The sequence below is a fragment of the Harpia harpyja genome, chromosome 4, assembly GCF_026419915.1.
Source record: "Harpia harpyja isolate bHarHar1 chromosome 4, bHarHar1 primary haplotype, whole genome shotgun sequence".
Lineage (NCBI taxonomy): Eukaryota > Metazoa > Chordata > Aves > Accipitriformes > Accipitridae > Harpia > Harpia harpyja.
The window spans coordinates 46,357,251-46,384,815 of record NC_068943.1 but is presented as its reverse complement, the minus strand read 5'-3'; the positions used below and the strand labels follow the sequence as shown (position 1 = coordinate 46,384,815).

The 27,565-nt window shown below is 53.1% G+C and overlaps 2 protein-coding genes across 11 annotated transcripts in view; one reads left to right on the top strand and one right to left on the bottom strand.

Annotated features, from left to right (window-relative positions):
• Positions 1 to 7,286, top strand: part of CEP164 (centrosomal protein 164) — a 42,103-nt gene extending 34,817 nt beyond the window's left edge. For all 8 annotated transcript variants that reach the window (XM_052786635.1, XM_052786633.1, XM_052786632.1 and 5 more), the window contains 6 exons: positions 427 to 534; positions 1,676 to 1,790; positions 2,622 to 2,969; positions 3,418 to 3,484; positions 4,040 to 4,162; positions 5,070 to 7,286. In XM_052786635.1, the coding sequence (XP_052642595.1) occupies positions 427 to 534; positions 1,676 to 1,790; positions 2,622 to 2,969; positions 3,418 to 3,484; positions 4,040 to 4,162; positions 5,070 to 5,169 (861 nt within the window). In that variant the 3' untranslated portion in view covers positions 5,170 to 7,286. The remainder of the gene's footprint in view (positions 1 to 426; positions 535 to 1,675; positions 1,791 to 2,621; positions 2,970 to 3,417; positions 3,485 to 4,039; positions 4,163 to 5,069) is intronic.
• Positions 7,287 to 18,257: 10,971 nt separating this feature from the next.
• The window catches only part of DSCAML1 (DS cell adhesion molecule like 1), a 113,267-nt gene continuing 103,959 nt past the window's right edge, over positions 18,258 to 27,565 (bottom strand). For all 3 annotated transcript variants that reach the window (XM_052786623.1, XM_052786624.1, XM_052786625.1), the window contains 13 exons: positions 27,308 to 27,461; positions 26,958 to 27,075; positions 26,673 to 26,836; positions 26,283 to 26,381; positions 24,077 to 24,265; positions 23,710 to 23,997; positions 23,472 to 23,627; positions 23,303 to 23,333; positions 22,810 to 22,928; positions 22,289 to 22,441; positions 21,762 to 21,956; positions 20,815 to 21,126; positions 18,258 to 19,136 (listed from right to left, as the gene is read on the bottom strand). In XM_052786623.1, the coding sequence (XP_052642583.1) occupies positions 18,685 to 19,136; positions 20,815 to 21,126; positions 21,762 to 21,956; positions 22,289 to 22,441; positions 22,810 to 22,928; positions 23,303 to 23,333; positions 23,472 to 23,627; positions 23,710 to 23,997; positions 24,077 to 24,265; positions 26,283 to 26,381; positions 26,673 to 26,836; positions 26,958 to 27,075; positions 27,308 to 27,461 (2,430 nt within the window). In that variant the 3' untranslated portion in view covers positions 18,258 to 18,684. The remainder of the gene's footprint in view (positions 19,137 to 20,814; positions 21,127 to 21,761; positions 21,957 to 22,288; positions 22,442 to 22,809; positions 22,929 to 23,302; positions 23,334 to 23,471; positions 23,628 to 23,709; positions 23,998 to 24,076; positions 24,266 to 26,282; positions 26,382 to 26,672; positions 26,837 to 26,957; positions 27,076 to 27,307; positions 27,462 to 27,565) is intronic.

Below are 27,565 nucleotides of genomic sequence, written 5' to 3'. Positions count from 1 at the left end.
AGTGATAGGTATCCGTCCCATCAGTAGGTACAAGTTTATGGTTGTAGCGCTAAAGTGATTTCACTCTTGCTTGGAAAGGGGTTCTTGAGTACTCATCAGCTCTGCTGATATGCCAACCAAAGACAGGGAAGGTCATAACATCCTCTGTGGATTATAGGGAGCATTCATATTTGCAGAACCAAAGCTGTTGACCCTGTTGCATGCAGGGTTTGGAAGGGAAGCCTCCTTTTCCTCGGGGTGAACTTGCTTAGAGGCATGTGCTCTGCTTCATGTGCTCTTGAAGACTTCGGAGCAACTTTACTCCAGCAGCATGATTTCCTGTGCTGAGTAGAAGTGAGATAATGAAAGTCACCCTAACCAATATGCATTATTTCCTGTCATTCTTGTTTTGTTTTCCTCCTTGGCTTGGCTGTTGATCCACTGCAGGAAGCAAAGCAGTTGGACATGATGAAGTCGGCTATGCGTAAAGGACAGGTGCTGCTGAAGAAGAAGGAAGAGAAACTAAGCCAGCTGGAGTCCTCGCTGCTGGAGGAGGTAACCACCAGCATTGCTGCTGTTTGGGCCTGCCCAGCTGCACTCCACCCTGCCCAGAGCTCTTGGCCTCCTCCCCTAGGCTGGAGTCTCTGCAGGGCTTTTGGTCCCCATGAGGGCTGTTTAGCTGGTGCCCAAAGACAGGCATTTGCCAATAGAGCTGAATTTTAGAAACACATTCTCTGAGAGCAGAATGGTGTGTCTGTCTGAGAATGGTGGGAGAGAAGGCTAGTCACAAAGTTGGAGAGAATGACAAACCTAATTGGACTAGGACCCCGTGATTCACTAGGTCTGCCACCCACAGGACAAACGTGGGCCGGGGTTTGGGATGGAGACTTTCTTCCACGGTGGTGGCTTGCCAGGCAGGGCTGCTGGTGGCAGCAATGGACTTGGGTGGAGAAAACCTGCAGAGTGCACTGGCTTGTGAGAAGCTTGCTTCTTAGGTTGGAAATTAATCACTGTTAATACTGATACGCTGAAGTATCCTACAATATAAACTAAAACCTCACATCAGAATGGTTAGAGGTTGTCTTAACTGTCTGTATCTTGGTCAAGGTGGCAAATACTGTGCCTTCCCTCTGCTGATAACATCTGGACTCACTGTTAAGCATGTGGCTGCAGAGTGGATACAGAAAGCAACCTGAAAAAGCCACATGATTTGAGCCTAGAGAAAACAAGGGCAGGTCACCTCGTGTGAGCTAGGATTGAGTCTGCTTTCCTGACCAAGGCAAGCCTTGGAGTCTGTTCAGCTCTGCCTGGGACCATGTGGCCTTAGGCAGGGCAGCAGCAGGTAGGAGAGCATGAGACCTTTGATGGTCAAGCACTTCTCTGCGGTGCAAAGAGAGAACCCAGCCCACATGAGAGTTTTGAGGCTTATTTAAAGCACAAAATGCTTTGAATTCTGCCTGGAAGGGCCCTTTCACATGGCTGTTAGAGTTGGCCACTAGTGCCTACCTGTGCTGCGTCCAGAGACTGAGCAGTTGTCTTGACTTTCAGATTTTGCTGTTGGGGACTGAAGATGAGTCTGCCTTCACTTGGCCTATGCCTGTCTGTGCGACTAGCTGTAGGCAGTATTCCAGTGACTTTTATGTTTCGGGGACAGAAGAGCAGGTTTTATTTGCATTGTTTTCCTTCTTTTGACCAGCTTTCAGATGAAGATACGCTGAAGAGTGCTGCATGCAAGAAGGTGGTGACTTTTGATCTCAGCAACTCTGAGGACACAAACAGCACATCCAGTGTAAATCTACGTCAGCCTAAATGTAAGTGCCTGACTGGCTTGATACACTGTGCCCAACATATAATGTTTTAGACCTAGTTCTGGCTTTCCCTCTAGTGCCTCTGATGTACCTTCTGTTGTTCTCACTTGTGCTTATTAGTGTCTAAGGCAGGTCTGCTATCTGTGACTGGCACTGCTCTGCATGTAACATTTGATTTGAAAAACTTATTTCTTGCCTGTACTGGCAGGTAAGAGGGATGGAATCTGTATGTGAACTTGCCTTTTAAATCTCTACCTTTGTTTTTAGAGCAGATCATAAAATTGGGCTTCAGATCTTCCCTCTACTGTTGCAGAGCTGTATTGCTCTTCTGCAGGTGTCCAGGCTTCTTCTTCCTCATATTTCTGGCAGGAGAGGCTGCTGCAATTCCCTCTGCTGCTTGTGCTTTTTTGTTTGCCTTCAGTTGTGTGTAACTGGAGTTGTGCAGGTGGGAAGAAGGGCTCCCCATAAACAGTCAGGAAGGCAGGAGGGTTGTATTGCTTGCAGAAAGGCTGGCAAGGCTGAAGCTTAAAGAAAACTTAGAAAGCTTCCCTATGGCAACAGACGGACAAGCTGTCCAGTCTGGGATCATCTCTGACCCTGATCAGTAAACAATCTGCACGTTGGTCAAGAAACATGAAACTTAAGGGTTTTCTATGTGAAACTTGAGGGTTTCCTCTGGCCACAAAGCCAAGTTTTTGCCTCTGTATCCCACTTGATCAGACTCAGCTCGGAGTGTAACCCTGTAACCCATGGTGGAAAGCGGGTCTCCCGCCAGGGAGGCAGTGTCTCCCTTGCCTTCCCAGTGATCCCTTTTTCTCCCCCCTCTTCTGCTAGCTGATTTGACAACTGATTTACGGCCTGCCCCCCAGCTGGACAAGATCCAATACTTGACAGACTCTCTGCAACGTATCACTAGCGAGCTGAACGGGGTCCTCGGCATCTTGGGCTCTCCGAACAATCGCCAGTCTCCACTCTTCACCTCGATGCCCTGCGACAGTGTCCCTCTGTCTACCTATGCCTCCTTGGCAGGACTTCAGGCAGGTGGTTCCCTGGCACCCCCCGCCGGGGTGTCACTGGTGGACCAGTGGGCCTGGAGCACTGGGCTGAGCTCTAGCTGCTCTTTCACAGCTGGACAGTCAGTGGACAGCATGCTGGCAGAGAAATGGCACAAGTATTTCCCAGGTAAGTCTCCTATCCTTAATCCATCTGCTTGCTTGCATATGACTTTCGATTTCACAGCCCTGCAAGTTCTAACCAGCTCAGCCTTCCAATGCTGGTGAGGCCAGATCCACTGGTGCTGCTGATAGGAAGGGTGCTAATGAGATAAAGAATGAGACCCTTGTTCCAGGAAGTGCAGCATACGGCTGATCTTGTCATCCTGCTTCTGATATGCGCCTAAGAAAGCAGTTTTTACTAAAAAAGAGAACAAAAGAGGAGACAGCCCTGCTTCACTGGAAGCCTCCTGTGAATTGCAGATAGGGTTCACCATCTTTGTTTCCTTAACACTGCTATGTCCTCAGCAGGTGGCTCAGCTTGTAGGGACAGTGTGTCCATAGTACAAGAAAGCAAATGCACCCAGATGTAAAGGCTATTGATTTGGGGGGCCCCGTATTTAATGTCTGTTTTCCAGGTGGGTTCCCGTTGCTCAGTGGAAGTTCCAGGCCTCTTGACAACAAGCTGGGATACGTACCTGCAAAGTAAGGGTCTTGTTCCTTGAGTTGTTGTTTCATTGTGCTGCTTTTACTTCTCTGGAATGATTTCTAGGTCATGTATCATATAAAAAGTAGATAACAAAATCATAAGCTACATATTAAGTAGACAAGTTAGATACTATTAGTTATTCACTGCCATGTGCTCAACACTGCCTTGTAGCTTCTACAGGAAAGCTGCCATCATAGTTGTGCTGATAACCCTCGTTCCAGGACCAGGGTCCAAGGGTGCTGGCATTGGGCCACACTGGCTCTGCTGTGAGGGGCAATGCTGCGTGGGTGGATGGAGTGGAGGCTGCCACCTGAACCTTTCTGATCCTATACAGATGGAAAGGAGGACAGCAGCCTGACAGTGGGTGGCTGCTACAGCTTTTCTCTATGATGTAGTTGGGCAGAGGACTTTGAGCTAAGAGGATGTTGCTTTTTGTTAACTGTGGCTCTTTCTGTAGAAGCCCATCACTTTCTTTCTCAGCTCTGGGATTGTTTCTGCCTAGACCTCTCTTTTCCCACTTGTGCTGTCTCTTTCTCTCTCATGTGCAACAGCGAGCAAATACAGCTGTTCCAGCACTCCCAGTTCCAGAGCCATGAGTCAGACAAGATGAGTATTCAAGGAATGATTGAGACCAACAAGAAATGGCTAGAAGATTTCAAGAGAGATTCAAAAGTGTATCCTTTGCCTGGGTCTGGTCTTTAATTGCACTCCAGCTTTCTGCAGCAGGTAGGTGGAGGCAGGAGGTGAGCGAATCAGGAGCACTAAAGCATTGGACAGCAATTTCGAAGCCTTAGCCTCTAATTTAGTGTCTGGTTCTGCAAAGGAATATGGTGTTTAGCAGTTAGAGCATGAGTGACCTGTTTGCTCTTCTTTGAGCCGTACTTGTCCGAGAAAGTCTATTCCCTTTCCCTGTTTGCACTGTGATGCTCTTTAGTGCCATGATACACAGCAGTTGGAGCTGGTAATGTGAGAAATTAAAAAAATTAACCAAAGAGTGCAGAATGGAGGAGGCGGCAGGGAAGTAGGGGGCCTAGTCTTGCAGGCCTGCTTTTGGTGCCATTGAGACAGCCCTAGCCGCATTGGGGATTTTGCCACGGGCAGTCCCTGCTGAGCAGCCCGGAATGAGGGAGCAGTATCTCTGCGAGGTGACGCGTGGGGTGGCCCTGCGACTGGGGAGGGAGGGCTCCCTGGTGGAGCTCTCCCCCCAGCTCAGTTTTGAGGCGCATCGTAGCATGCGGTTGGATCAAATAAGTGAGATGTCTCCGTGCTATTAGCGGGGATGTTTCCAGGCTTGTGTTGTAACAGCATTATGCTGGGGCTTTCTGTGTCTCCTCTGCAGCGTGCGCTGATATTAGCAGCAAATCCCTCGGGCCTCCGATAGCGCATGCTGTCCTGAGCACGGTGCTCCTTTTGAATTCCCTAATCCCCCTTTAATTCCATCTGACTTGGATGCAGCAGGCTAAATACAGCATGTGTGCACAAGGCTGGCTCCTGCCCCTCAGTACCTGTCCTGTCTGCTGGCTGTGCTCATGTGTGCTAATTCCTTGTGTAAGCCAGGCTTTTCCTTCACCCAGCTGCCAGACCTCTCTTCCCAGGTGCGCAGAAGCCCCCTGCCAGCAGCCCCAACCTACTTCAGCTAGGACTGGATGAAAACAGACAAATTAAAGTGTACCATTACTAAAAGGTGGGACTGAAGAGATGGCGGTGGGGGCCCATGCAGTCTCCCTAGTGATGCGTTGGGTTTCAGTGATGCCCAGCCATCTCAGCTGCGTCTTTGTGCTGTGCCCTTGAAATAAAGTCTCTTTACAAGCGAGTGGAGGAAGGAAGAAATGAACTTCCCAGGTGGATTCTTCTAATCCCGTAATGTGTCCAAATATACTTTATAGACTGTTTAATCCAGTGGTGAAATATCAGGGCTTCAATAAATCAACAGTTCTCTCATTAGTATTCTAGCAATCGTGAGCCAGAGCTGTGAATCATGGAGGACTTTGAGTAACTGGTCAAGGGGGAGGATGCGAATCCAGCTGAGACTCTGCTAGAGGAAATGTGTCAGGAAATGAGCCCACACTGATGCCCAGCCAATGCTTAATTGCAGGTGGGCCAAGTCATCTGGCCTCTGGCATGTGTGGCAACAGGGGAGAATGAACAGCAAAATGGCTGTAGAGCATGGGGACAGGCTCGGGGAATGGCAGATTCTGACTCTTGGGAAATGTTCCTCTCTTTTGGAGTGGAAGCAATAGGAGCTAAGCCAGGAGTGGCTTTTCATGGCAGATTTGGAAAAGAGCTCCCTGCTTCCTCTTTCTGCCATGCCAACTGGAGCTGTGCAACATAGCTGCGCTATGGGAGCTCTTCTCCTGCGTTACAAATGTGCCAATGGCAATGCGGAGTGGGGATGGCAAGAGAGTATGGGGTGGTGTCTGCTGGTGCAGGTGCTGTGAAGGAACTTGGCCTAGTGTGAATGTCGAGACAAAGCCCCACCTGCGTCCTTCCATGCCCTGGGGAGAGGGATCTGGAGCTCGGCTCAGCAGCTGGGGTCTCCTTCCACACAGCAGGGCTGGGGAGGCAGATGGGAGCCCTTGGTGCCCAGCCTGGAGCCTGGTCTTGCTGCTCCTGCGGCAGCTCTGCTGGGCTCCTGGGAAAGCAGGTCTCAGGAGGTGGTGAAATGGGCTCTGCATGGCCAGAAACCTGGCTGAGGTGTCGGGATGTTCTTGGACCTCAGCTGCAAGATGGTGGCTCGTTGCTTTGCTCACCAGGTGGCTGCAGTGGTGTTCCTCTGCAGAGGCTGTATCCAGAGCATGTCACCACCCTGCTGGGGTGCATGGAGCTGGAAGGGGGCGGAGGGTGCTGCTCTAACAGATGGGGGGAAGTGGGACTCAGCTTTCATACTGCTGAGTGGGAAATGTGGTATTTGGTTGTCTTTGTCAGTATTTCCTCCAAGCTGACTTTAAATATTTTATGCTTTAAAAAAATGCTGAACCACTTGCCATTTTGTCTGTGGAAGAAGCCTGTACTTCAAGGGATCCCATCTGTGAGAAATCATCTTCAAAGCCGTTCTCCATAGAGACGGCTGATGCAGGGAGGCTGGGAAAGCTGCTGCTCTGCACCCTTTCGTGCTGTTTGTGTTCCTCAGTGTGGCTAATGATGTGCAGCAGAGTAAAGCAGAACCCCCTCCTGCTATGCTTCCCAGGTGTTGTGTACTGGCACAACACCGCAACAGCTCACGCTGTGAGTGTGGCAGGGGAATGTTTACGTGCAAATAGAAATATATTTTTGATGAACATAATTTTAAAACTCTTAATGTCTGTATATATTTTTTGCTGATTTGCCTAGAATTTTTTTAATTACTTGGCCAGCCTTTGTCCTAGGACAGCTTGATCCTCTGGTCAAGTCTGTGTTCTCCCACCTTCTGGTTGCTAACAAAGCACAGCGTAGTCCTTCTGCAGGCACTGCTGGAAGAGAATGTCCCACTGGTGTCCTTGCTGAGAAAATCCTAGCTAGCTCTTACCAGTGCTGGCTGAGTAGGGGGACCTCAGATGCCCACCTATTTTAGAAGGGACCCTATGGTTCTGGGTTTCTTGTGGCATGGGAAGGCTGTCAGCCTGGTGGATGCTGTGCCCAAAGCCACATGGCTGAGTCCAGTCTGTGTGTTCAGAGAAACGTGTATTACTAGTGTGGAGAGATGCCTGTTTTCATAGCAATAACCTGGTTTGAGACATGCTCCTTTTTCCTGTTAAAACCTGTGAGAGCAGCTGTATCTGGTGGTGTATGCAAATTAAATCAACATGAGCCTGTTTTGTATGATGGTGATGTTTGTAGCTCTATTTTTTTCTTGTTGAGATGTTCTGTTGTAGGCCTAGATATCCAGCTTGTACTTACATTTCACATCTTCCCTGTGTCTCTCTGGGCTGTTTTGTTTTGTCTTGTCAAGGTCATGTCTGGCAATTTCCAAGACCACTTCAGCTCACTGTGGCTTTATTACCATTATTCTGTTAAGTATCTGGCTAGGGTAGCAAATGCAGGGGCAGATAGAAAGCTAAAAAACAGAACTACAAAAGCAATTCTTCATGGGGCTTTCAGCCAGCAGGACAGCTTTTCATGGGCTCATATCCTGCCCTTTTCATAAAACTGTCATCCAGTCTTGTTAAAACAGTTGTCTCGCTCTGGAGCTTTATGTCAAGGTTGGAGGACAGGCTGTGTGCAGGAGCGGTCCACGGCCGGCTCGGCTGGGTGCCCAGGGAGGGGCTGCCTGCGGGATGGGTGAAGGTGTGGGGGTCTCTGCCGGAGCTGGTGGGGAGCTTTCCCTGGGAAACGGGAAGAACTGCGTTGCGCTGGCTGGGAACAGGGCTTTGCTACGGAGTTGCTCTCTGGCAACTCGGGATGTGTTAAAATTGGCTAACTCTGCAGACTGGCGGTTGCTACTGACTTCTCCATTTATTTCGGAGCAGATGGGAATTTTCCCCCAAGTGGTGGTTCAGGCACTGCTGCTGCAGCAGTGTGCTTGCTGGAGTCCTGCCCGTGGGCTCACCAAACAACAGTCTTGCCAGAAATTAGGGAGGATTGGTGATGTGCTGTTCTCTTCTTATGGCTTGTTCCGTTCCTCTTCTCGCCTCCTTCTAGCAGCCCTGGGACACCCATAGCAGCCCTTCCCAGCTGTGCATGTTTGCCCCTTTGGGATTTTTTCCCTTTAAGGTAGTCTCTCATGAAAGACTCGGCTTCTCCTGCGTCTCCAAGCACTGCTGCGAAGGCTGCGTCTGTCCAAATGGGGCATTTGCCGCATGTGTCCTGGCTGGGGACTCTCCAGTGCTGAGAGACTGCGGATGGGTAATGTGGCCAGTGACCACAAAGATGCGGAGAGGGGAAGTTCGGTACCTGCCCTTATTTTTCTAGCTCTGATTCTTCTGCACAGTGCATTGCTCACCAGAAATCCTAGGTTCAGGTGGATGGGGATGTGGGGACTCTGGGTGATCACGTGATCTGAGCTACTAGTACAACAGAAAAGCCAAACGTGGTTCGAGGATGCGTGAGGCACATGGACACGTGCAGGGTCTGGGATGCTACTGTGCAAAGTTGTGGTCTGCCTGCGGAGGGAGGGCTGGAAAGGAAGGAGTGTGACTGCTGCTCTACATGCTGGGGAGAGGAAGGCTGTTGGAGCTGGAGGCCTGATGAGGCACAGGAAGAACAATACGTGGATCAGCTGGTCACGCAGAAATGGAGGCTGGTGGTTAGAGGCACATCCTTACAAACAAAACAAACCACCACCAAACCTTGAATCACCCTCATTCTTGCTGTGCATGATCTGCACTTGGGTGTCTTTGCCTGCTGGAGAGCTGCAATAAGAACTACTGGAGGAGGTCTCTGACGGCAATGCACGCTGTCCAGGTAGGTGCTTTTGGGGGCAGGTCCCCCACCCCACTCCTGAGGCAGCTGCTGTGCAAAGAGCACGGGGCAGCTCTGAGAAATCCAGTCTGAACTGTAGGCACGTGCTGGCTGTGGGAGGCTTAGCTGTAATCCTGCTGAGAATCGGTCCCGAGCCCAGGAGGTCTGCCCCAGCTCATGAGTCTGAGGTGTGGGGTGTGTGCCTGCGTGTCTGTGCGCACTGGCCTGCGTATGTACATAGAGAAGAGGATTTGCTTTTCCTGGAACGCCAGTACCGTATATGTTGGAGAAACTCAGTGATTAGAAGAGCAAAAGGACAGTGCATGATTACTTTGCCAAGAGGAACACGAGCCATAAGCTCATTAAGGGGCTTGGTCTCTGCCTGCCGAAGAAGGGACGCTTCAGTCCCTGGCTATTTGGAGACCACTGTGCATTGCTCCGAGAGCTTTGCCTTCCCGGGACGGAGGGAGCCCCTCAGCCGCCCCAGCCATGCTGGTGACCCTGATGACAGCACTGTTCTTTGTGGTGAGAGCATTTGGGCAGGTGAGTCTGGGCTGGCCTGGCAGCAGGTAGGCTTTACTGCTTTCCATTTTATTTCTAGAAATGTGTGGGTTATCTTACTAGGGAAGGTAGCGAGCAGTGGGGAATGTGGGCTGGGGTTGCCCCAGCTCCTGCTCCAGCATAGCTGTGGCTGTGCCGTGAGCCCCTGCAGCAGTGTGCAGCCTAGTGGGTCTGCATGACCTTGGCAACTTGCCCAGTGTTGGCTTGGGAGCATGCGTGAGTTTTTGTCATTGTAGCATTAGCAGGTGTATTGGCAGCTTTGCAGAGCACGGTTCCCTGTTGTGCCCGTGCATGCAGGAAGCAAGTGCAGGGGCTTGGGCTTCCCAGTGTGGCGAGCAAGAGCTGTGAATGTGCATGTTGAGTCTCGGAGCACTTTGGGTTGGGGAGGAAGAACAACCCTCCCCTGTCTAGGGCTGTTTTCTCTTGGGGAGAGGAAGGAAAGTGGGAATGTCTGCTAGGCTGGCCAGGGGCTGTGTCACCAGCCTGGCTGACTCTTTGAGGACAGGCAGTTGTTCCTGGTCCCGCTGACTGCGCCTCTGGCTTTCGTAGCTCCTTCTCCAGGGTCCCACAGCAGTGCGCAGTGGTGTGCTCCGGCCGTGCTGCGTGGTGTGCGATGCAGGCGATAGTGACTGTCCCGGTGTCAGGGTGTGAGCCTGCAGCAGAGCTCTGAGTGCTGCCTCCTGTGGTCTCTAGACCAGCTCCTGCCCTCTGCCATTCCCTGTCCCCAAAAACACCTTGGGGCAAGGAGAGGAGGCAGAGGTCTCTGCTTGCCCTGCTGGGAATGGTTGCCTGTGCCTCCCAAAACCAGGCCACCCTGGGCAGGAGGTCTGGGCCACCCATGCTTCGTGCAGAGCCATGTGGCCTCAGCATCACCTGTGAGCTCTGCAGCCCCACTACTTTGTGCTGTGAGAGTTGCTCATCGGCGTGGTGCCGGGAAGACACACTGAGCATCACCACAGCTGGCAAGGCCACCATGGGTTGTGGTCACTGTGTATGGAGGACCAGCTCTTTCTGTTGCTCTTCAGCTTCTCTCCTGTCCCCTCACCTGCTGCAAATCTTTTCTGTGTCCAGCTCGGGACCAGCTTGTTTCACGAAGAGCCCCTGCCGTACCTTGTGTACCAGCCCCTGCCCTGGCAGATCCAGTGCGTGACACAGAGCCGCCGCACCAGCCGGGACAGCGAGGTGAGGGCTGGCTTCTCTGCCTGCGGTCAGCCGAGGCAGCTGGATGGGGGATGACGGCAGTGCCTGGTGCAGAAGGAGCAGCCAGCATCCACTGACCAAACAGAAGGCTCGGGCAAGGGGGAGAGAGATTTTCTTCCTTCCCTTGCAAGACAGAAAATAGGGTAATGCCAGGAACCAGGGCAAGCTGAAAAACACAGGAGAGGTATTTGTAGACCAAGTCAAGCTGCTTTTTAGGAATGAAAATATCCCCTAGCAGACCTGACATCCCAGGCGCTGCAGTTTTGTGGTAGGGGCTGGAGTCGAGGAAATGAACCCAGCAAGTCTGGTTCCACGCTGATTACGAAATGCAGATCTAGTGAGGCTAGCCTGTGCTAATGTACGTCCGAAGGTGCTACTGGCACATCTTGCAGATCTGATTTTTGATACAAAGCTCTTTTCTGTTCCTCCTCCTCGGACTTTTCACAAATGCAAATTAATTAGTCAGTGCTCTGCAGTGCTCTTTAAGGGAACAGCAGTAAGTATTTTCAAGTTTCCCAAAGGGAATGGATAGTGGAAAGCTTGGTGAGACTAGCCCTGTCCCTTTCAGAGCTTCCCAGCTGGCCCAAAAGGGGCTGTTCTTGCTGCCTCTGCCTGAGATATAACTAACCCTGTTGTATCTTTGTTCTCTATCTTTGTAGAAAGGCAGGAGCTCTCGGCATAACAGCATCTACTCGATTTCTGGAGAGAAAGGTGAGTATGGAGCACGCAGGGAGACAGCCCTGCCACATAGTAGGGGAAACTCATGGTTGTGACTGTGGGATGCAACAAAAGAGCAGGCATTGCAGTACCTGGACCCTTCTTGGCCTCTTGCTTCCTCCAAAGAAATCTGTCTCTGACATTATCAAGGGTTATTTTGGAAGTCAGCTTTGTGGGAAGAAAGCCTTCTCAGATGGATGGCTTTTTCTCCAGCCTATGGCTCACTGGCTGTACTGTATTTTCAGTCAATTCTCCTCCTCCCTGTGGAGGGTGCCCTTCTTGCTGCCCCTGGGAGGGCATGTGAGTATGGACAGGATGGCAAGATGTGTGTTAAAAGCTGTAGTATCAGCAAGTGAAGGCCCTGTTTGTTGCATGGGTGAATATACAACAGCACACTTCTGTGTGTGTCTGTGTGTGTGTGTGTGCGCGCGCATCCCTGCCTCCCTCTTCCCATGAAACCTGCCCCACTGAATTGCATGGGTCACTGTCCCCCAAAACAGCCTCCCTTCCTCTTCTCCTTGGCCTGGCAAAACCACCCTGAATTTGCCCCCCTTTCCTCTTCCTTGCTCTTGTCTCTAAGACTCTGCCCCCTCTGCTGAAGTCAAGTGCTCAGCAAAGAGGATTTGAGCACTTCTATTCTCAGCGCAGCTCTGGTGGCAATCGGATAAAGGCTGGTGAAGCAATGCTCTGGCAGCGCGGGGCTGGGCTGGGTGCTGCCAACTGCCTGCTGCGGCAGAGCGAGCAGGGTGCTGAGCTTGGGACATTCCTCCTCAATGCACCGTAGCTCTGGCCAGCCTCATCACTCTTTTTTGGGGGGTTTTGCTGCCCTGTGAGTAGGTGAAGGTCCCCGGGGCTGCCTGGGCTGGCAGTGGCACTTGTGTTGGTGCAGTGGCAGGGCGTTACTGATGGGCCTGGCCATGGCCGAGTTCCTTCGGCAGGTGTATTTCTTGCCGAGCTGTCGGTAGCCTGCGCGGCCGGGGTCTCATTCCTGCAAACGTACAGCGGTACATGCCCCTGTGGCTCCCCAGCCTCTGGCGTTTGATTTTTTTTTTTTTTTTTTTTTTGGTAGCGGGCAGGATTTACAGCTGACAATGGATCTTGTTAAGCAGGGCAGGAGGGAGCCAATTCCCAGCATGGACTCTTGGGTATCTTTTTACTTTGCGATTTCTTTTAGGATGTGACTAAAACTGGGTTCAGGTGACAGTGGTGAGTTTATACAGCAGCATCCGGCACCAGGATTTCTGATGGCTGCTCAGGGGGTGCTTAGCAGCGACACGCTGGCTTAAAGGAGCACTGCTGAGCGGCTTTGATTCAGTTCCTGTTGAATTTCACAATACTTCCCTAATGCAACATTAAGTGTGAGGTGGGGAGGGCTCCCATTTGTCAGCATGAGAGCTTTATTGCTGTACAGTGCCGGGCCTTTTTTCTAATCTTATTTGTGTGTGTGTGAAAGTAAGTGAGCATCATACTTAGTGATTAAATGTGGGGAAGCTGAGGTCTTTGGGGAGCAAAGCTGTGTAAATAGAGGGCTTAGTGCTGCCAGGGAGGCTGGGCTTTTCTTTGCCTCTGGTTCCCTGCTGCATCTCCCTCTGCCCTGAGGATGCCTCCGTGAGCCAGCGGAGTCATGGTTTCACGCTGTGGACTCTCCAGCCTCTTTTGGCTCTGGTAGTGGAGGGAAGCCCTCCCATCTGTAGGGTCCCTGGGGTATGCAGAGGCCAGTCTGACCCTGTGGGGGGGTGATGCCAGAGCCCTGCCCTGCTCAGTGGAGCCTGTTCAGGGCCACTGGCACCACCTGTGCTCACTCTGATGCTGGGTTGTTGTCCCAGGCAATGTGACCCCTGACACCAGCAGTGAGAGCAAGTTCTTCAGTGATCCTTCCGAGAAGGCGGCCGTCACCATCCAGACCCACTTCAGGAGATACCAGCAGCAGAAGCAGGAGAAGAAGTAGATGTGTCAGCCACCTGTGCCCTGCACTGTCCCTCCTTTTTGTCTGCTTGGTATCTCAGAGAGCTTTGCGGCCATGGTGACTGTGAACCCGCTCCCTGATAATGTAGCTTCTGGTGCATGTGCAGCTGTAGATACTCTGCTGTTTGTGTTGGTTGCCACTCAGAGCGAGATCTCTTTCCTGGTCAGTCCTTCCCCAGACAGCATTGCCTTGTGGGCCAGGGTACCACTGGTGAGGGGCTGTTTGGGACCTCAGTGCCCAGGGAGTGGCACAGCATTTATAAGCCTTTCCTTGGTGGCAGCACCCAGAGCTGTGTGGTGGCTGGCCCTTGAGCCACAGCCAGTTTAAGTCCCAGCACCTGTGTTGGGGGAGCAGGGGGGGTCCTGTACAGCTGATGGCGATTGTGGCTGGCTGGCTGCTCAGCTGAGGCTGGCTTTGCCCAGCAATAGCCCTCCCATGTGCCTCCCTCCACCTCTGTTCTGCCTCTGGAGCTGGGGTGGAACAACTGCCCTTGTCCCCTGCTCCAGGTGGCCAGCTGGCTGGCTGAGCTGCTGAGCATGATGGTGTCCAGGAGCTGGCCTGGAGTGGGATGGCACTGAGGGGGTATGCCACAGGCAGCCAGGGTGGTAGGAGCTGAGCTGTGTTCTGACTGAGCTCATCTTACTTTTCTTGGGGGGGGGAACTGTTTGGGGTGCCTTGGTTTCAGAGCAGGGATGGGGTGGACTCTGTTGCCTGTGGCTGCATGTGCAGAGGCTGAACCTGCTCTCTGCTGGGTCAGGCTCCTTCCTGAGACGGCCCTCTGCTAACTCTGGTATTTGGGTTAGTGCCTGCTGTCCCCCAGCCACCCTGTCCTGGTATTTTGGTCCAGCAAAGCTGAACAGAGACCTGCTCCTGGTCTGGCAGGGACAGGACCCCAAGATTGTCTTGGGTTTTAACACCTGCTTTCAAGTGCTGGCTTTTGGAGGGTGCAGAGTTGTTGGGAGAGAGGGAATACAAAAGCACCAAGCTCTGGGCCAGCAGAAACAGGAGGAAGTTTGCAGTGAGGAGGTGCTGTGTGCTGTCCCATGGCGGGTGCTCTGTGGGAAGGAGCAGGGTGCAGAGGAGCTGCTGGCTGTGAATGGTGCTGCTCTGACTGCTTGAGTGTGGTCTCCACTGCTGCCTTGCTGGGTCTGATGCTGGATTTTCTGTGCAGAGCTATGCCCCTAGAGCCCTTTCTGTCCTCTCCAGCTGCAAACGTCCTCAGCCCTTCTTACAAGGGCTCCATCCCCAGCTGCCTCTACTTACCTTTGGCTTGTGAGCGCTGGTGTTTGGTGTCTGGCTTCTGCTTGTGCTCAGTTACTGCCTGCCGGTTGTGGTTGGCATCCAGCGCTGCTCTTGGCTCTTCTCTGGAGGTGCACTGGGAGAGCAGGGCTGGTAACGGTTTGGTCTGTTGCTCTGCGGTGGTGTGAGCCGCCAGGCTCTGCCGCAGGCAGCCTGAGCTAGCTGATGCTAGGAGGTGTGTGGTGCATGTAGTGTGGTGTCTGGGGCTTTGCCTGGAGTGCTGTGCAAGGCAGCTGGTAAAGCAGACCTAAAACCAAACTGGCTCTTTGGATTTCTGAGCCTGATGCTTTTTTTGCCTGCTTCCTGTTGAAGGCAGAGTTTGGCTAGCGTGGCTTGACTTGACTGTCCTCCTTCAACTCCTGGTTCGTTACTGTGTGCAAGCAATGTGGGGAGAACCTGCTGCCACGGTGAAGGGCGGTGGGCTCACTGGGAGCGGGGGGATACTGGGGTCTCACGGCTGAGTGCTGGAAACTTGGACTTTGTTAAACTCTGCAAGGCCAGCGTTTGGAACTGCTGGGGAAGGGAAGGTGGAGAATGCTTGCTAAGATGTAGAAGGAAATCTGTACTAGCTAATTACAATAAAGACGTATTAATCTGTGTTAATCTGTTCTTCTTTTTATTTTGCTAATCCACTTACTCTTACAGCTGAGAACACACTTGCCTTTTCTTGCCTCTTCTATTTAAAGTCTGGGATTGGCGTCTCGGTGCTGCATGGTTGCCTAGCTGTGATACTGCTTTGATATGGGCATGGGCGCTTGGCTCTCTTTAAAATCTCTACTGTGTAAAGGTTTAGAAGTGAAACGTGCACTGAACTGATTTTGAAATCCTTAGAAAAATGCTTGAGAAATGCTGGTTTTCTTGTCAACACTTTCCACTGATCTCAGGGAGAGACAGAAGGGGCAGGACTGGTTTCACTTGGCTGAAGGCAAATGCTAACCAGTGTGAGACATCTCTGGATGAGCTGATGTGGGCTATGATGTGCAGCTGCTCCTGTGTGGACCCATGGGTGCCCTGGAGTGGTGAGAGGGTCGTCAGCCCATCAGTGCATGGCAGCAGCCTGCCCGGGAGGGTGCGAGGGGCCATGTGGCCAGGAGGTTCCCAGGACTCCAAGGATGATGCGAAAGGCTGAGTTGCTGGTGACTGGTTGCTGCATGTCTCCCAGCCTCTCTGGCCCCTTGGTATTTTCCCTTGATGACTTACCTTAAAGCAAGTCAAGCAAGCTCTTTCTGGCTCAAAGAGACCATGTCAGAGCCACATAGCGTGATCTTCAGCATTCGATTGCCTTGCTCATGTTCCGCGTGCAAATGCTGTACAAAATCCATGCACTCCTTGCGTGTGAAATTGGAAACTCACCATCGTTTTGTCTCCAAAAACCTGTTAAAATTGAATGAATAAGGAAACTCATGCATAGAAGTAAAGGCTATTCAGAACAGACCTTGGGATTCATTTAAAAAAAACAAAAAACAAAAAACAAAAACCCAAAGCAAACAAAACCCCAAAGCAAGTACTGCAGAAGCCTAGCCCTAGTTTCATGCATGGATTTGGAGGCTGGCTGATTGCTCTTGATGTGAATCCTCTGCACCGAAACCAGAGGCTCCAGGTGCAGGGCAGTAACCCAGATCCTCTTGCTGAGAGTGTGGGAACCTGCTGGCAGAGGCAGAGCCACTCAAGCAGTGGTTCAGGCAGAGGAAATGCAATGTCCTGGTTCACCAGAAGCAAACTCCATCTGTCCCTAAGGAAAGCTTTACTGAGAAGCAAGGTGTCGATGGGGATTTCGGTGCAGAAACATGAGTGGGGAATATCAACCCGGGCATTTGTGGTATGGAGTGTGATCTTTGATGCCTTCCCACCAGCCTATTTGGGAAGCATACTCCTCTGCGTGCAGGATGCTCCTCGGCAAAGGTTGGCTCTGAGTGTCACCTGAATAATTGCCAAAACTGATAAAAATTGTCATAATGGCTCGTTTCTTGAGCCCCAAGAGTGAACAGCTGCCAGGCTGTTGCCAAGATACTTTGAGTTCTACCGGATTTGAGGTGCTATATTAGTGAGAACCAGGTGGCAAAGGAGGATCTGCTGACCAGGGTGACAACACAAGCAGGTAATGGAACTGCATGTTGGAAATGGGAATTGTGGGTAATGTCACCAGTAACACCAATCACTTTATTTGCATGTCATTGTTGGGGTTCCTGTAATAGCTCTCCTAAATTTCTTTTTTTTTTGTTAACTCTGTAGCACTTGATTATAACCAATGCGTTAAAAACAGCACTTCTGTCGAGGAAAAAAATGAGACTGCTAAAAATCTCTGTATAGAAGTTACAACTGCTAGTTTAAGCTACAATAGGAAGCCGATTCCTTCATTGTAAGGAAAGAAGAGATGGAACCTGTGGGGAACAAGCATGGATGGAGAAGTGATGAAAACACTAGCTTATAAATTGGAGGAAATAAGAAAATGAAAATGCAGTTAGTTACTTGGACTTCAAATAAGACCAGAACCTCCTCTGGAAGGCAAAGTTCTACTTCGGGTAATTAAAACAACTGTTAGTAACAGCCTCAGCTGGTTTTGTCTTCCTGGGATAGCCAAACAGGTAAGGAAGGCTGCTGGCCCCAGGCTGCCGGCCTCAGCTCTAGCTGCTCTTGCTTTCACTGTCAGATGTGGACATACAAAAAGGGAAGGTGTAATCTGCATGTCCTTGGTGGTTAATTGCTATGGCTGGTGGTAAAAGCCGAGAGGAAAATAAGACCAAATCAAGGTGGGGCACGGTGCCGTGCTTCACCGGGCTTTACTGCACTGTGCTGTGACCTGGCAGAGCTGTGCTGTGGTTCGGTGTGCCACAATGCCTTGCGTCCTGGGGGAGCCGTGCGGCGTCTGGCTATCCTGTGGCATGATTCACCATGATGGGAGGCAGTGATGCCATGATTCATGGCATGGTGCTGGATTCCCTGGGCTTCGTGCTTGGCTGCGTTTCGCCATGACGCGCTGTGCTTCACTGCTCCACTGTGATTCGTTGCGCTCAACTGTGACCGAGGACAAGTGTGCTGTGCTTCACCTCCTGCTCCTGTGCGGTACTGTGCAGTGCTGCCACGTGGCAGAGAACAAGGGCCCTGCTGTGAGCCAGTCGCTGTGCTTCACCACATTCACACACAATACCAGAGCTGCACTGTGCTTACCCTGCATTGCCAGAGCAATGATGTGCTGCACCGGAGCTGTGCTGTGGCTCACAAGGGTCTGTGCAGAAGTTCACCCCTCCAGCCGAACTGGATTGGGCTTTGCTGTCCTGCACTGTGCTTCATCCTGGGCTAGAGCTAACCAGTGGTTCAGCAGGGCTGGCCTGTGCTTATTGGTAAGTAGGTGCTGCTCACCTGGGGCTGTGGGTGCTGTGTCATGGCCTGGCAGTTGCTGGGATGTCCTGCTTGGTGGTACTGTTCCCTGCACCCTGCTCCCATCCCTTCCCCTCCTCCTGCCCTGGGGCTCTGCAGGGTGGCACAGCTCGGTAGGGAAGTGGGCAGTGCTTGGTGCTGTGTGCCCCTGGGCTCCTGTGGCATATATTGGGCTGCCTGGATGCACTTGGGCTGCCCCTCTCTGTCTGCCTGGGGCGTCCTGCCCAGCCCTGGCACTGCCTACTGCCCTGCTCACTTTACAGACACCCACATATAAACATAACCTTTATTGCACACAGCGCTGGGGTTTTTTTCATAGAAAAAGGTATTAACACATAAGCATTTGCAAATTGAAGCAACTCCTGTTGTTTTCAGAACAGTAAAATAGCATGCAATGTCTTCGAGACGTTCCTTTTTAAAACCACCAACAAGATCGGGGGGGAGGGGGGAAAAGTCGCTGAGTCTTTCCTTGTGCCCCTTTCAAAATGATGTGAAATATATATATATGTTTACATATATATTATATTTTTTAAATCTGTAACATCAAATTCTTTGTGCCCTGGTTTCTTTTTCTGTTCGGAGAAGAAGAAAATAGCTTCATTTATACAAAAGAGTTCATTATGTACAAGTTTGTTAATTAAATATAAATGGTGCAGGGAAACGAGCAGTGTCCGTTGCGGGTGGTCTCTGGTTGGTGCCCTACACCAGCGTGTAGGACTTGGAGTAGGCTCCGGCGCCCTGTTTTTGAGACCTGCCTACACCTGATGTGCTCATTTCTAGGAGTGAGTCCCTGGAGCCTCCCACTTTGGAGTGCGTGGGCACCCGTGCCTCAGCGGCAGCAGCGGCGGGGGGCTCGGCAGTGGCGGGGGGTGCTGGGGCGGTGCTGGCGGTGGGCGCAGCAGCCGTGCTCGTCGTGCTGGGCATGGGGAGAGTCCTTTGAGGTAAGGTGGTTGTGGCGGAGGCCGGGGGAGGCAGGCCCAGGGGCTTGCTGCCAGGGTCCAGCGTCATGTGCCGGGCTTGTGCGTGGTACGCCCGGGCGAGGTTTCGGATGGAGGCTTCCCGCGGCGGCACCACGGGGCAGGGCTCGTGGGTGTCGGGCTTGCGGAAGAAGGCCTCCGACTTGACGTAGAGTGGAAGGTTGCAGTAGTCGCCTGCAAGGGGAAGCCGTGGTGGGTGAGGCTCTGCAGGGGCCCTGCCCACCCTGGGGGACCCCTCCTGGCCCCCACCCTCTCTATATGTTAGTGGAATATGATATAAAACCTGTAATATAATCATCCTATACCTTGTCATACTTTAGGCAATGCAATGCATCTAGCACATCAAACTACAGTGTTCAATGCTTTATGTAACGTCCTATAAAGTATTATAATGTGTAATACTAAAAGTACGCTGTAATAAAACAATGTTATACAATGCTTTCAAAACATTCTGACTTTCTTTTTCTCTGTTATGTTTTCAGGTATAATACAATATAGTATGTATAGGTAATGTAGTGTGTAATGTTACTTACGAGTGTGTGATACAAGGCAGTAGTATCCATGGGGGTATATATCGCATGCTGGTCTGTAATGTATGTTGCGCAAACATTTCTACTATGTTTGTCACATCAATTGTAGTATACAGTACATGTCAGTGTTATATAGTATGCTCTATCAACTATTATACTATGCAAACAGCATTTCTATTTCAATAAACAATATATTATGCTCTGCTGTGTTATATAGCAGTATATATAACTGTAATACCTTACTTTAAGGATTTATGTGTATGTATAAGACACTGCATTATTATATTGTGTGATATAGGTGATTATGTAACACAAACCAATGCAACACTATTGCTTTTAATGGTATATGTTTTGTAATATGTTCTGTAAACTACCTGTTCATAATACTATAATAATGTATTATATTGTCTTAGAATGTACACTATACAATTTAAAATGTATCATAAAAGTATATTGTCTTGTAGCAAAAGATTATCTAATACTGTATATTATATAATATACTCAGTGTATATAAATTAATTCCCAATTATCACAGCTATTTTTAAAATAGATTTTCTGTGTACTATATCCCTATCCACTATATGTATTTTCCTGAAATACAATATTTCTTAGATATATTTGTATTTTTTCATAATGAACATGTGTTATATCTCTGTTAGCTGGAAGAAACATCTCAAAGGGTTGTGTTGTATTCTATTGTAAGGTCTCTGCTGCTGAAAGACAGCTCAGGAGTGGTATTGTCACATCTTTGGTGCTAGAATGGTTGTATGGTATTGTCTTTGTGGCAGAAAGACATTTCTCAAGTGGTTGTATTCTACTGTGTGGTTGCTGCTGGTAAAAGATGAGTCCTGAAGGGTTGAACTGTCTCTTACTGACACTGCTGAGGCACTTGAGTACAACCCTGGGAGTCATGGCCTTCAGCAATAATGTAAGGAGAAAAGAGGAGCAAAGCACAGGGAGAGGAGAGAGAAAGAAGAGAGGAGAGAAAATTAGAACTGTTAGATTTTTGAGTAGGTCCTGTGGGGATCTTTTCCAGGTTGTGTTGGAATCTAGAAAAGATCACTGCAGAATCTACTGAAATCACCTAGCAATTCCAATAGAAAGCCTTACAAAACCTAGAAAGTGAACACACAGAAACAAAACAGATGATACTGAAAGATCAGTACTGTGGAGGGTGGAAGAGAGATGCTTTTCCCACTTCCTCTCCTACTCTTCACATGAACTGCCTCTTTCAGTACCTTTATTTTTTGTATTTTTTTCTGCATTACACAACACATTAACCAGGAACTGTACAACTAAGGACAAAGCCCATGTATACATACTCTTGCTGGCACGGTGTGGGATGGGTACAGCCACACTTTTGCCCCGCTCGCTGTCCTGGGGTTTGGGTGGGGAGGCTGTGAAGCGACAGATGCCAGGCTCTGATGGTGTGCTCATGGAGGTCATGCTGTCAGCATTGTCAGTGGTGCCAGTGGTCATCTGGTCTGAGGAGCTGTCAGAGATGAAGCACTCTGTGATCTCAAACTTGGCATGTTGCAGCTGCTCCTCCAGCTTTGCATGTTCATAGGCACGTGCCAGCTCCTCGTAGGTAGATGAGGCACTCTCTGTCGACACCATGCTGTTCCGCCCCTTGTCTGTGGAGGAGAGGACACATCATGTACCTGGGAAGTTTCCCTGGCCTGGCAATGCAGTTTTGCACATCATTGTCATCTGGGAATACCCAGGCTCTCCCTGCTGAGAAACAGCCAGCCATCTGTCCCCAGAGCTGGGCACAACCCAGCAGCAGCAGCAGCTCAGGAGCCACCACAGAGCTTCTGGAGGGGACCAGGAGATGACAGCGTGCCTGCCAGGCAGGGCAGAGCCCTGCACATGCACACAGTCCCCACACCACACCAGGGCAGCCACATCAGTTAACCTGGAGCTCAACAACGCTGCACAGGGCAGGGGACACCACTGCCAGCAACTCACTGAGAGGGCGAGACCCAGCACAAGAGCCAAGGGCCCGTTACCTGCCTCTGTCCAATTTAAGATGCTATTCATAATCTTTACTAGGAATTGGAGTACACATTTCAACACTGCTGCTTTTTTCGCTCTTGCTGTGGAAGTCCTGGTTCCACGCTCCCATTGACTGACAGTAAATCCTATTTCCACAGTCACCCTGACCTTGTGGTTTGGGATCACCACCCATGTCCCCCAAACCAGCAGATCCCTGCTAGCAACAGCCCCAGGGGCTGCCTTCGGCCCTGCCTCCTGGGCAGCGCTGGCAGACCTGTGTCCTGAGACAGGCTGGCGCTGTAGCTGTCGCTCTCAGTGACTGTGATGCCATGCTGGGAGCCCACTGTCCTCCAGTCCGAGGTGAGGGTCCGTGCCGGGGTGGACGCCTGGCACTTGGTGAGGGTCCACTGGCTGGAGTACCGGTTGCGGGTGCTGTGCGCAGACTTCACACTCTTTCTTGATACAGGGTCTGGGGCACAAAGGTGACAGAGTGAGTCACAGTGGGCCGCTCCTAGAGACAGCCAGGATGCTGTCCCATCTCCCTGGGGCGCTCCCAGCTCCTTCTGTCTTACCCACAGCTGCTTTTAGGCATGGCCAGTGCTGGGGGACAGGGCCTGCACCCCAGCACCCTGCTGTGGGGCAGCAGGAGCACCCCTCTGGAAGGGGATGTGCAGGGACCGGCTGTAGTGCCCCTGCGGTGAGTGCCCGGCTCGCCCACACCTGCCTGGTGCCCGTGTCTGCAAGCACCCCACACTGTTGCCAGCAAACCCAGCCCAGCCCCACATGATCACAGCCACTTACTGGTGCCGGGGCGGATGTCCGACATGTCGATGAGGGGCCCTGTGTTCTGGATCAGAGCTGGGTGATGCAGCGAGACGCCCGTGCAAAAGCTCTGGGGGTTCACCGCCTGACTGAACTCCGTGTCGGTCACTGGGATTGTGGCTTTGTCATCCCCTGTGGGAAGAAGTTGGAGCTCAGACCTCTTTCTCTAGCCAGCACCTTGCTGTAGGCCGTCAGTGTGCCAGGGCACATGGGGATGGGAGATTTGCCTGACTGTTCTCCAGCCTGGGCAGCGGTGTGACAGTAACCCCCACCGAGGCAGAGCCTGGCCAGGGAGATTGCTGCGGGTGCTGCCGGCTGTGCCAGCAACAACGCAAGGGGAGCTGCAAGCACGCCTCTGCACCCTGCTCCGCTGTAGGGTAGAAAGGGGACAGCCTGGGGACACCGCAGGCTTCTCGGGGCCAGACGGGATGCTGGCCCATGTCCCTTCCCCAGGCAGGTGCTGCTGGGGCCCCACGCTGCAGGGAGAGCACGGTGCTTACCCAGCTGTTTGATGCCTTCCTTGTCCTCGATGAGGAGCTGTACCCGAGGGATGTCTATGTGTAGTCGGGGGCCCTGCGGGGGACCCTTCACCGGCGTGTCAAAGCTGCGGTTATTCTTGCTGTGAGGTAAGAGGGGATGCAGACCCAGCAATTACTGGAGAGAGCCCCAGCAGCTCAAGCCTAGCAGGAGCTGGGGCTTGCCGCCAGCCAGCCTGCCTGGGGCTCAGCTCTCCAGCTAAGCAGCTCTCCCCCAGGCAAGCTCTGGCATGGGTTCTGGGACCCTCCGGCAGGCAGGAGCAGGCAGGAGCAGGCAGGAACAGCCAGGAGCACCAGGCTGCTGGGCTACAGAGAGGCTGCTACAACCTTCACAGGTCTAAACCCCAGAAGGTCTGAAACAAAGTGAGGGCTGAACCTGGGGTTAAAAGGATCTAGGACCACCCCCACCACCCAGCATTCCCTGGCTTCCCCACCCACCTCCAGCTCTGAGACCCACCTGATCAGCATTTCAGCCAAACTCTTGGCATCTGTGCAGGAGACACAAAAAACAAGAAGGCATTTTTTTTTTTTTTTTAAGAGAGCTGTTTAGGGCATAACAAGTTGGTCCAGGAAAGCACAGGTCTGTGGTCCAGTCCTGGGCACTGTGCCTCGGAGCCCCATCTCACCTCGAAGCCTCTTGAGCCGCTTCTCCTTCCTCTTCTTGCGGATGATGAAGAGCAGAGCCACTCCTAGTGTGGCCAGGATCACAGGGCAGGCAATGGTGAAGAGCTTCTTCACGTCGTCACCCTCGCCTTGGGCAGACTTGATAGGGGGAATGGTGCCTAGGGCAGAGCACGGGCAGTCAGCGCTCCCAAGAGCCCCCTGCCTCGGCGGTGTGGCCCCCGCCCTGTCCCTCCCACTCACTGCCATCGTAGTCCAGCGTGGCGAACTGCGTGGTCTCGTTGCCGCAGCCGGCGCTGTTGCAGGCCTTCATGCGGAGCTCATACCACGTGGCCTCGCGCAGCTCCATCAGGAAGACCTCACTGGAGCTGTTGGTGCGGAGGCTCTGCCAGACCCAGTTGCCCTTGGGCCGGTACTCCAGGACGATGGCAGTGATGGGGCAGCCCCCGCTGCTCCAGCCCTGCAGGTTCAGCCTGGCATGCGTGGAGTTGATGTGGGTGAAGAGGTGCTGGTCCTTGCTGAAGGAGGGCTCTGCGGGAGAGGAGCCATCAGGAAGGCTGCTGCAGAGAGGGGACCACAGTGGGGCCAGGACACTGTGGGGCAGGCTCACCTCTGCCGTGGGTCTTGGCTTCGATGATCTCGCTGATGCGGCCAGCCCCCACGCTATTCTTGGCTGCCAGCTTCACCTTGTACCAGGTGCCGCACTTGAGGCTCTCCAGCTTGAAGGAGCGCTCAGAGGAGCTGATGAACACGTCCTTCCACTCCTCGCTGTTGTCCACCGAGTACTGGAGCACGAAGCCTGTGGGTGCAAGGATGGGATGGTCGCCTCTGGGCACACAGGCGGCCGGGGCAGGCGAGCGGCACCCAGGCAGGGCGAGACAAGGGGTTACCGCTGGCACGCAGAGCCAGCGGGGTACCCTGCGCCCACCTCAGGGACATCCTGTGGCCATGTCCACTGCAGTGCCAGGGCAGCCATTACACACCGATTCCTGCCCGACGGTGACGGAAACGCAGCCCTCTACTCCTATGCTACCGACGTGGGTTATGGTTACCTCAAAACCGCTAGCAGGGATGAGCTGCTGCCCTGCTGGACCCTGCGTGCGGCCCGAACGGAGGCCGACTCGCCTGCTGGCACTGCCTGCCGCACAGACCCAGGCAGGAGCCACAGGCGAGAGGCACGTGGGCACCCCCAGCAGCTAGCCACCTCCCGAGTGCTCTGCCAGAGCCCCCCGGCCGCTCCCCCATCCGCTCCCCTGTCCGCGCACCGCCTGCCTCCAGTGCCGCCGGCACAGCCCCCGTCGCTCAGTTTCGCACGGGAGCGTGGGGAGTGCGAAACGTGATTGATTGGTGCGGGGCTATAAAGGGAAAGCCAGAATTAACTAGCTCCCTCAGGAAGCTGCTAGGAAGTTGCTTTTGCCGTTGCATGCCGCCTCCTCTCCCATGATTAAGAGTATTAGGAAGCACACTGTGTCCTAGATGAACAAACCTGTTACACTGCCGTCAACAAGATGCCTGAAGACGGCTCGCCAGGGTTTCCCAGGGAGAGGCACGCGCATACGCACGGAGCTTCAGGCGAGGGATACATCACCACGTACGTTGGTGGCCCTCAGGGCAGCGCGTCTTTGCTGCCCTGACTGTTGCAACCTTTTTGGCTATACAAAATGCCCAGCTTTCGCAGTGCGTTGATAGATTTGCCTATTTTTGCAGGTTATTTTGCCAACTCTCAAATAAAAATCACAGAGAAGAGTAGGCTTTCTGCCTTTGCGCATGTGTCATGAGCCACACGATGCAGACCTTGCAGGACCGCTCCAGGTGCCGAGGCCATCCGGGTACCAGCGTGGCGATGCCAAAGGACCTACATGAAGGCGCGCATCTGCCTCGCGTCAGCTCTGCGAACGCCCAGCTCCGGCTCGGGCAGAGCAGTGCCAAGGGAAGAGACGCTTCTCACACCTGCCCAGCACCAAGGCTTCCCTACAGCCAGAGGATGGGGGTACTGGGACCCTCCCGGGGCGGCGTGGGCCTGCCTGCGGGCACACGCTTTCCCGGCCGTATCGAAGCCAGCCCCGGCACCCCCGCACCGCCCACGGTGCCTGGCACCCTGGTGCCTGCCACCGGTTATTTATTTATTTTGTACATTCAGCATATTTTTAATATTTCTAATCCAATTATAACCAAATTTATCAACAGAGTCCGCTGGCGTGAAAGGCTGCTGGCTGGGGAGATTTGCTTGTAATTACTTTCATGCTTTTAATTAATTGTAAGCGAGGTCTCCTTCCTCGCTCCCCGCTCCCCCCTCCGTGTGCAGCTGTTTCAACGTATAATTCATGAGATGAATCAGAGCAGAAAGGAGGCTCTGGAAAGCAGGGATGCTCCTGGATCCCTGCTGAAGCCCCCAGCCTGCCAGGGACAGGGGACAAATCCTGCCCAGTCGGGTTCAGAGTCACACCAATGCCGGGAGATGCGGAGCAGCCACTGGGGCGGGCCCCGGCCACCAGCACCTGAGCAATTAACGACATGCCCTTCGTTAGCTACTTCAACCGCTGCTTCTTGTCCAAAACACCTTACAACCCCCTCATTAGGACTGGCAGCCCTCCCACAAGCTCAGAAGCATCAACCTTACTCTGGAGCGTTTCTGAGACGTTTTAGAGAGGGGGAAACTGAGGCGCAGAGACAAAAGCGCGTGCGCAGTGTGCAGGGGCATGCCCGAAAACATGTGCCACGAGTCCCATCCCCCAGCACTGGGGCCAGAGGCACCCATGGCTCAGGGACGGGGGCTGTGGTGCTGGTGCCGGCTTTGTCGCTCGCAGCAGCCGTACCTCGGATGGAGCTGCCCCCATTGTCCCCAGGAATCCACGCCAGTGTGATGGATGATGCCGAGGTCTTGGAGACAGTCAGGCGGGGCTGGTCAGGGGGCACTGGGGAGGAAGGAAAAGCCCATGAGCACCTTGCATGCACTGACTGAAAGTGCCCCGACCCATGCCCCCCCAAAAGGGGAAATGCCAGCAAGACCTCCCGCTCAGCCCTGGGCCAGCGAGAACCCCTCACACAGGAAAGCCCCCACGGTGCTTCACCCCACTGAGAACAGCGGACGAGTGAGAGCACAGGCTCGCTATGCTGCCTGCCGAGGCGGACCGTGTCCATGTGGGCCATTTGCTCCCAGACGCAGATTTGGGACTGCAGGCTGACCCCCCGCCAGCACCCCTCACCTTGCACCAGCAGGTTGATGATGATGGTGTCAAAGCCCCAGGTGTTGGTGGCGGTGCAGGTGTAGTAGCCAGAGTCCTCCGCTTTCACTGAGCGCAGCACCAGCGTGCCGTTGGCCTGGATCAGGCGATGGCCATCCACCGTCACGGGGATGGCAGAGTCCTCACTGCGAGGAGAGGAGAGAGGAGAGGGCACGTCAGCCGTGCGCAACGCAGCAAGGGCGATGCAGCCGGCACCGGCCCCCGCCTAGCCTCAGCTGCGGCACGGCTGGCAGCCCCCCTCAGTACCTGTCCTTGGTCCACTTGATGGCGGGGACTGGCTCCCCAACGGAGTTGCATGGCAGCCTCACGTCCTTCATCCATGGGGTGGTGACGGTGCCTCCAAAGGAGATGATCTTGGCGGGAGCTTGGGGGCAAGGAGGAGGTCAACCTGGCAGGCAGGCCCCGTGCGCGGACGCCCCCCCGACAGGTAATGAGAGCTGAGACTGCCCGTGCTGTCCCTCCTCTTCCCCGGGCACGAGTCACCCCAGCTGTCCCTTGCTGCAGGCTGATAGGGAGCAGCCGAAGCAACCCTAGGGACAGGGGACAGCAGAGCCAGGGTGTGCGTCCCCGCCGTGAGCCAGCAGCCCCCACCGTACCTTTCCCAGCAGGCTCGATGGTGACTTTCTCGCTGATGTTGCCGCGGCCGGCGGAGGTGACGGCGGCCACCCACAGCATGTACTGCTGCCCACGGTTCAGGTGGGCAATGCGGTAGAAGAGCTGGTCAGGGCTGGTCTCGTACTCGCTGGGGGCCTGCAGTGAGGGAGACGGGAGATGGTACAGCTTCCGTGAGACCCTCGCCCCCATCACCCTCAGCTCGGGTGCCCCAGCAGCGGGGGCCCAGAGGCCAGAGCAGC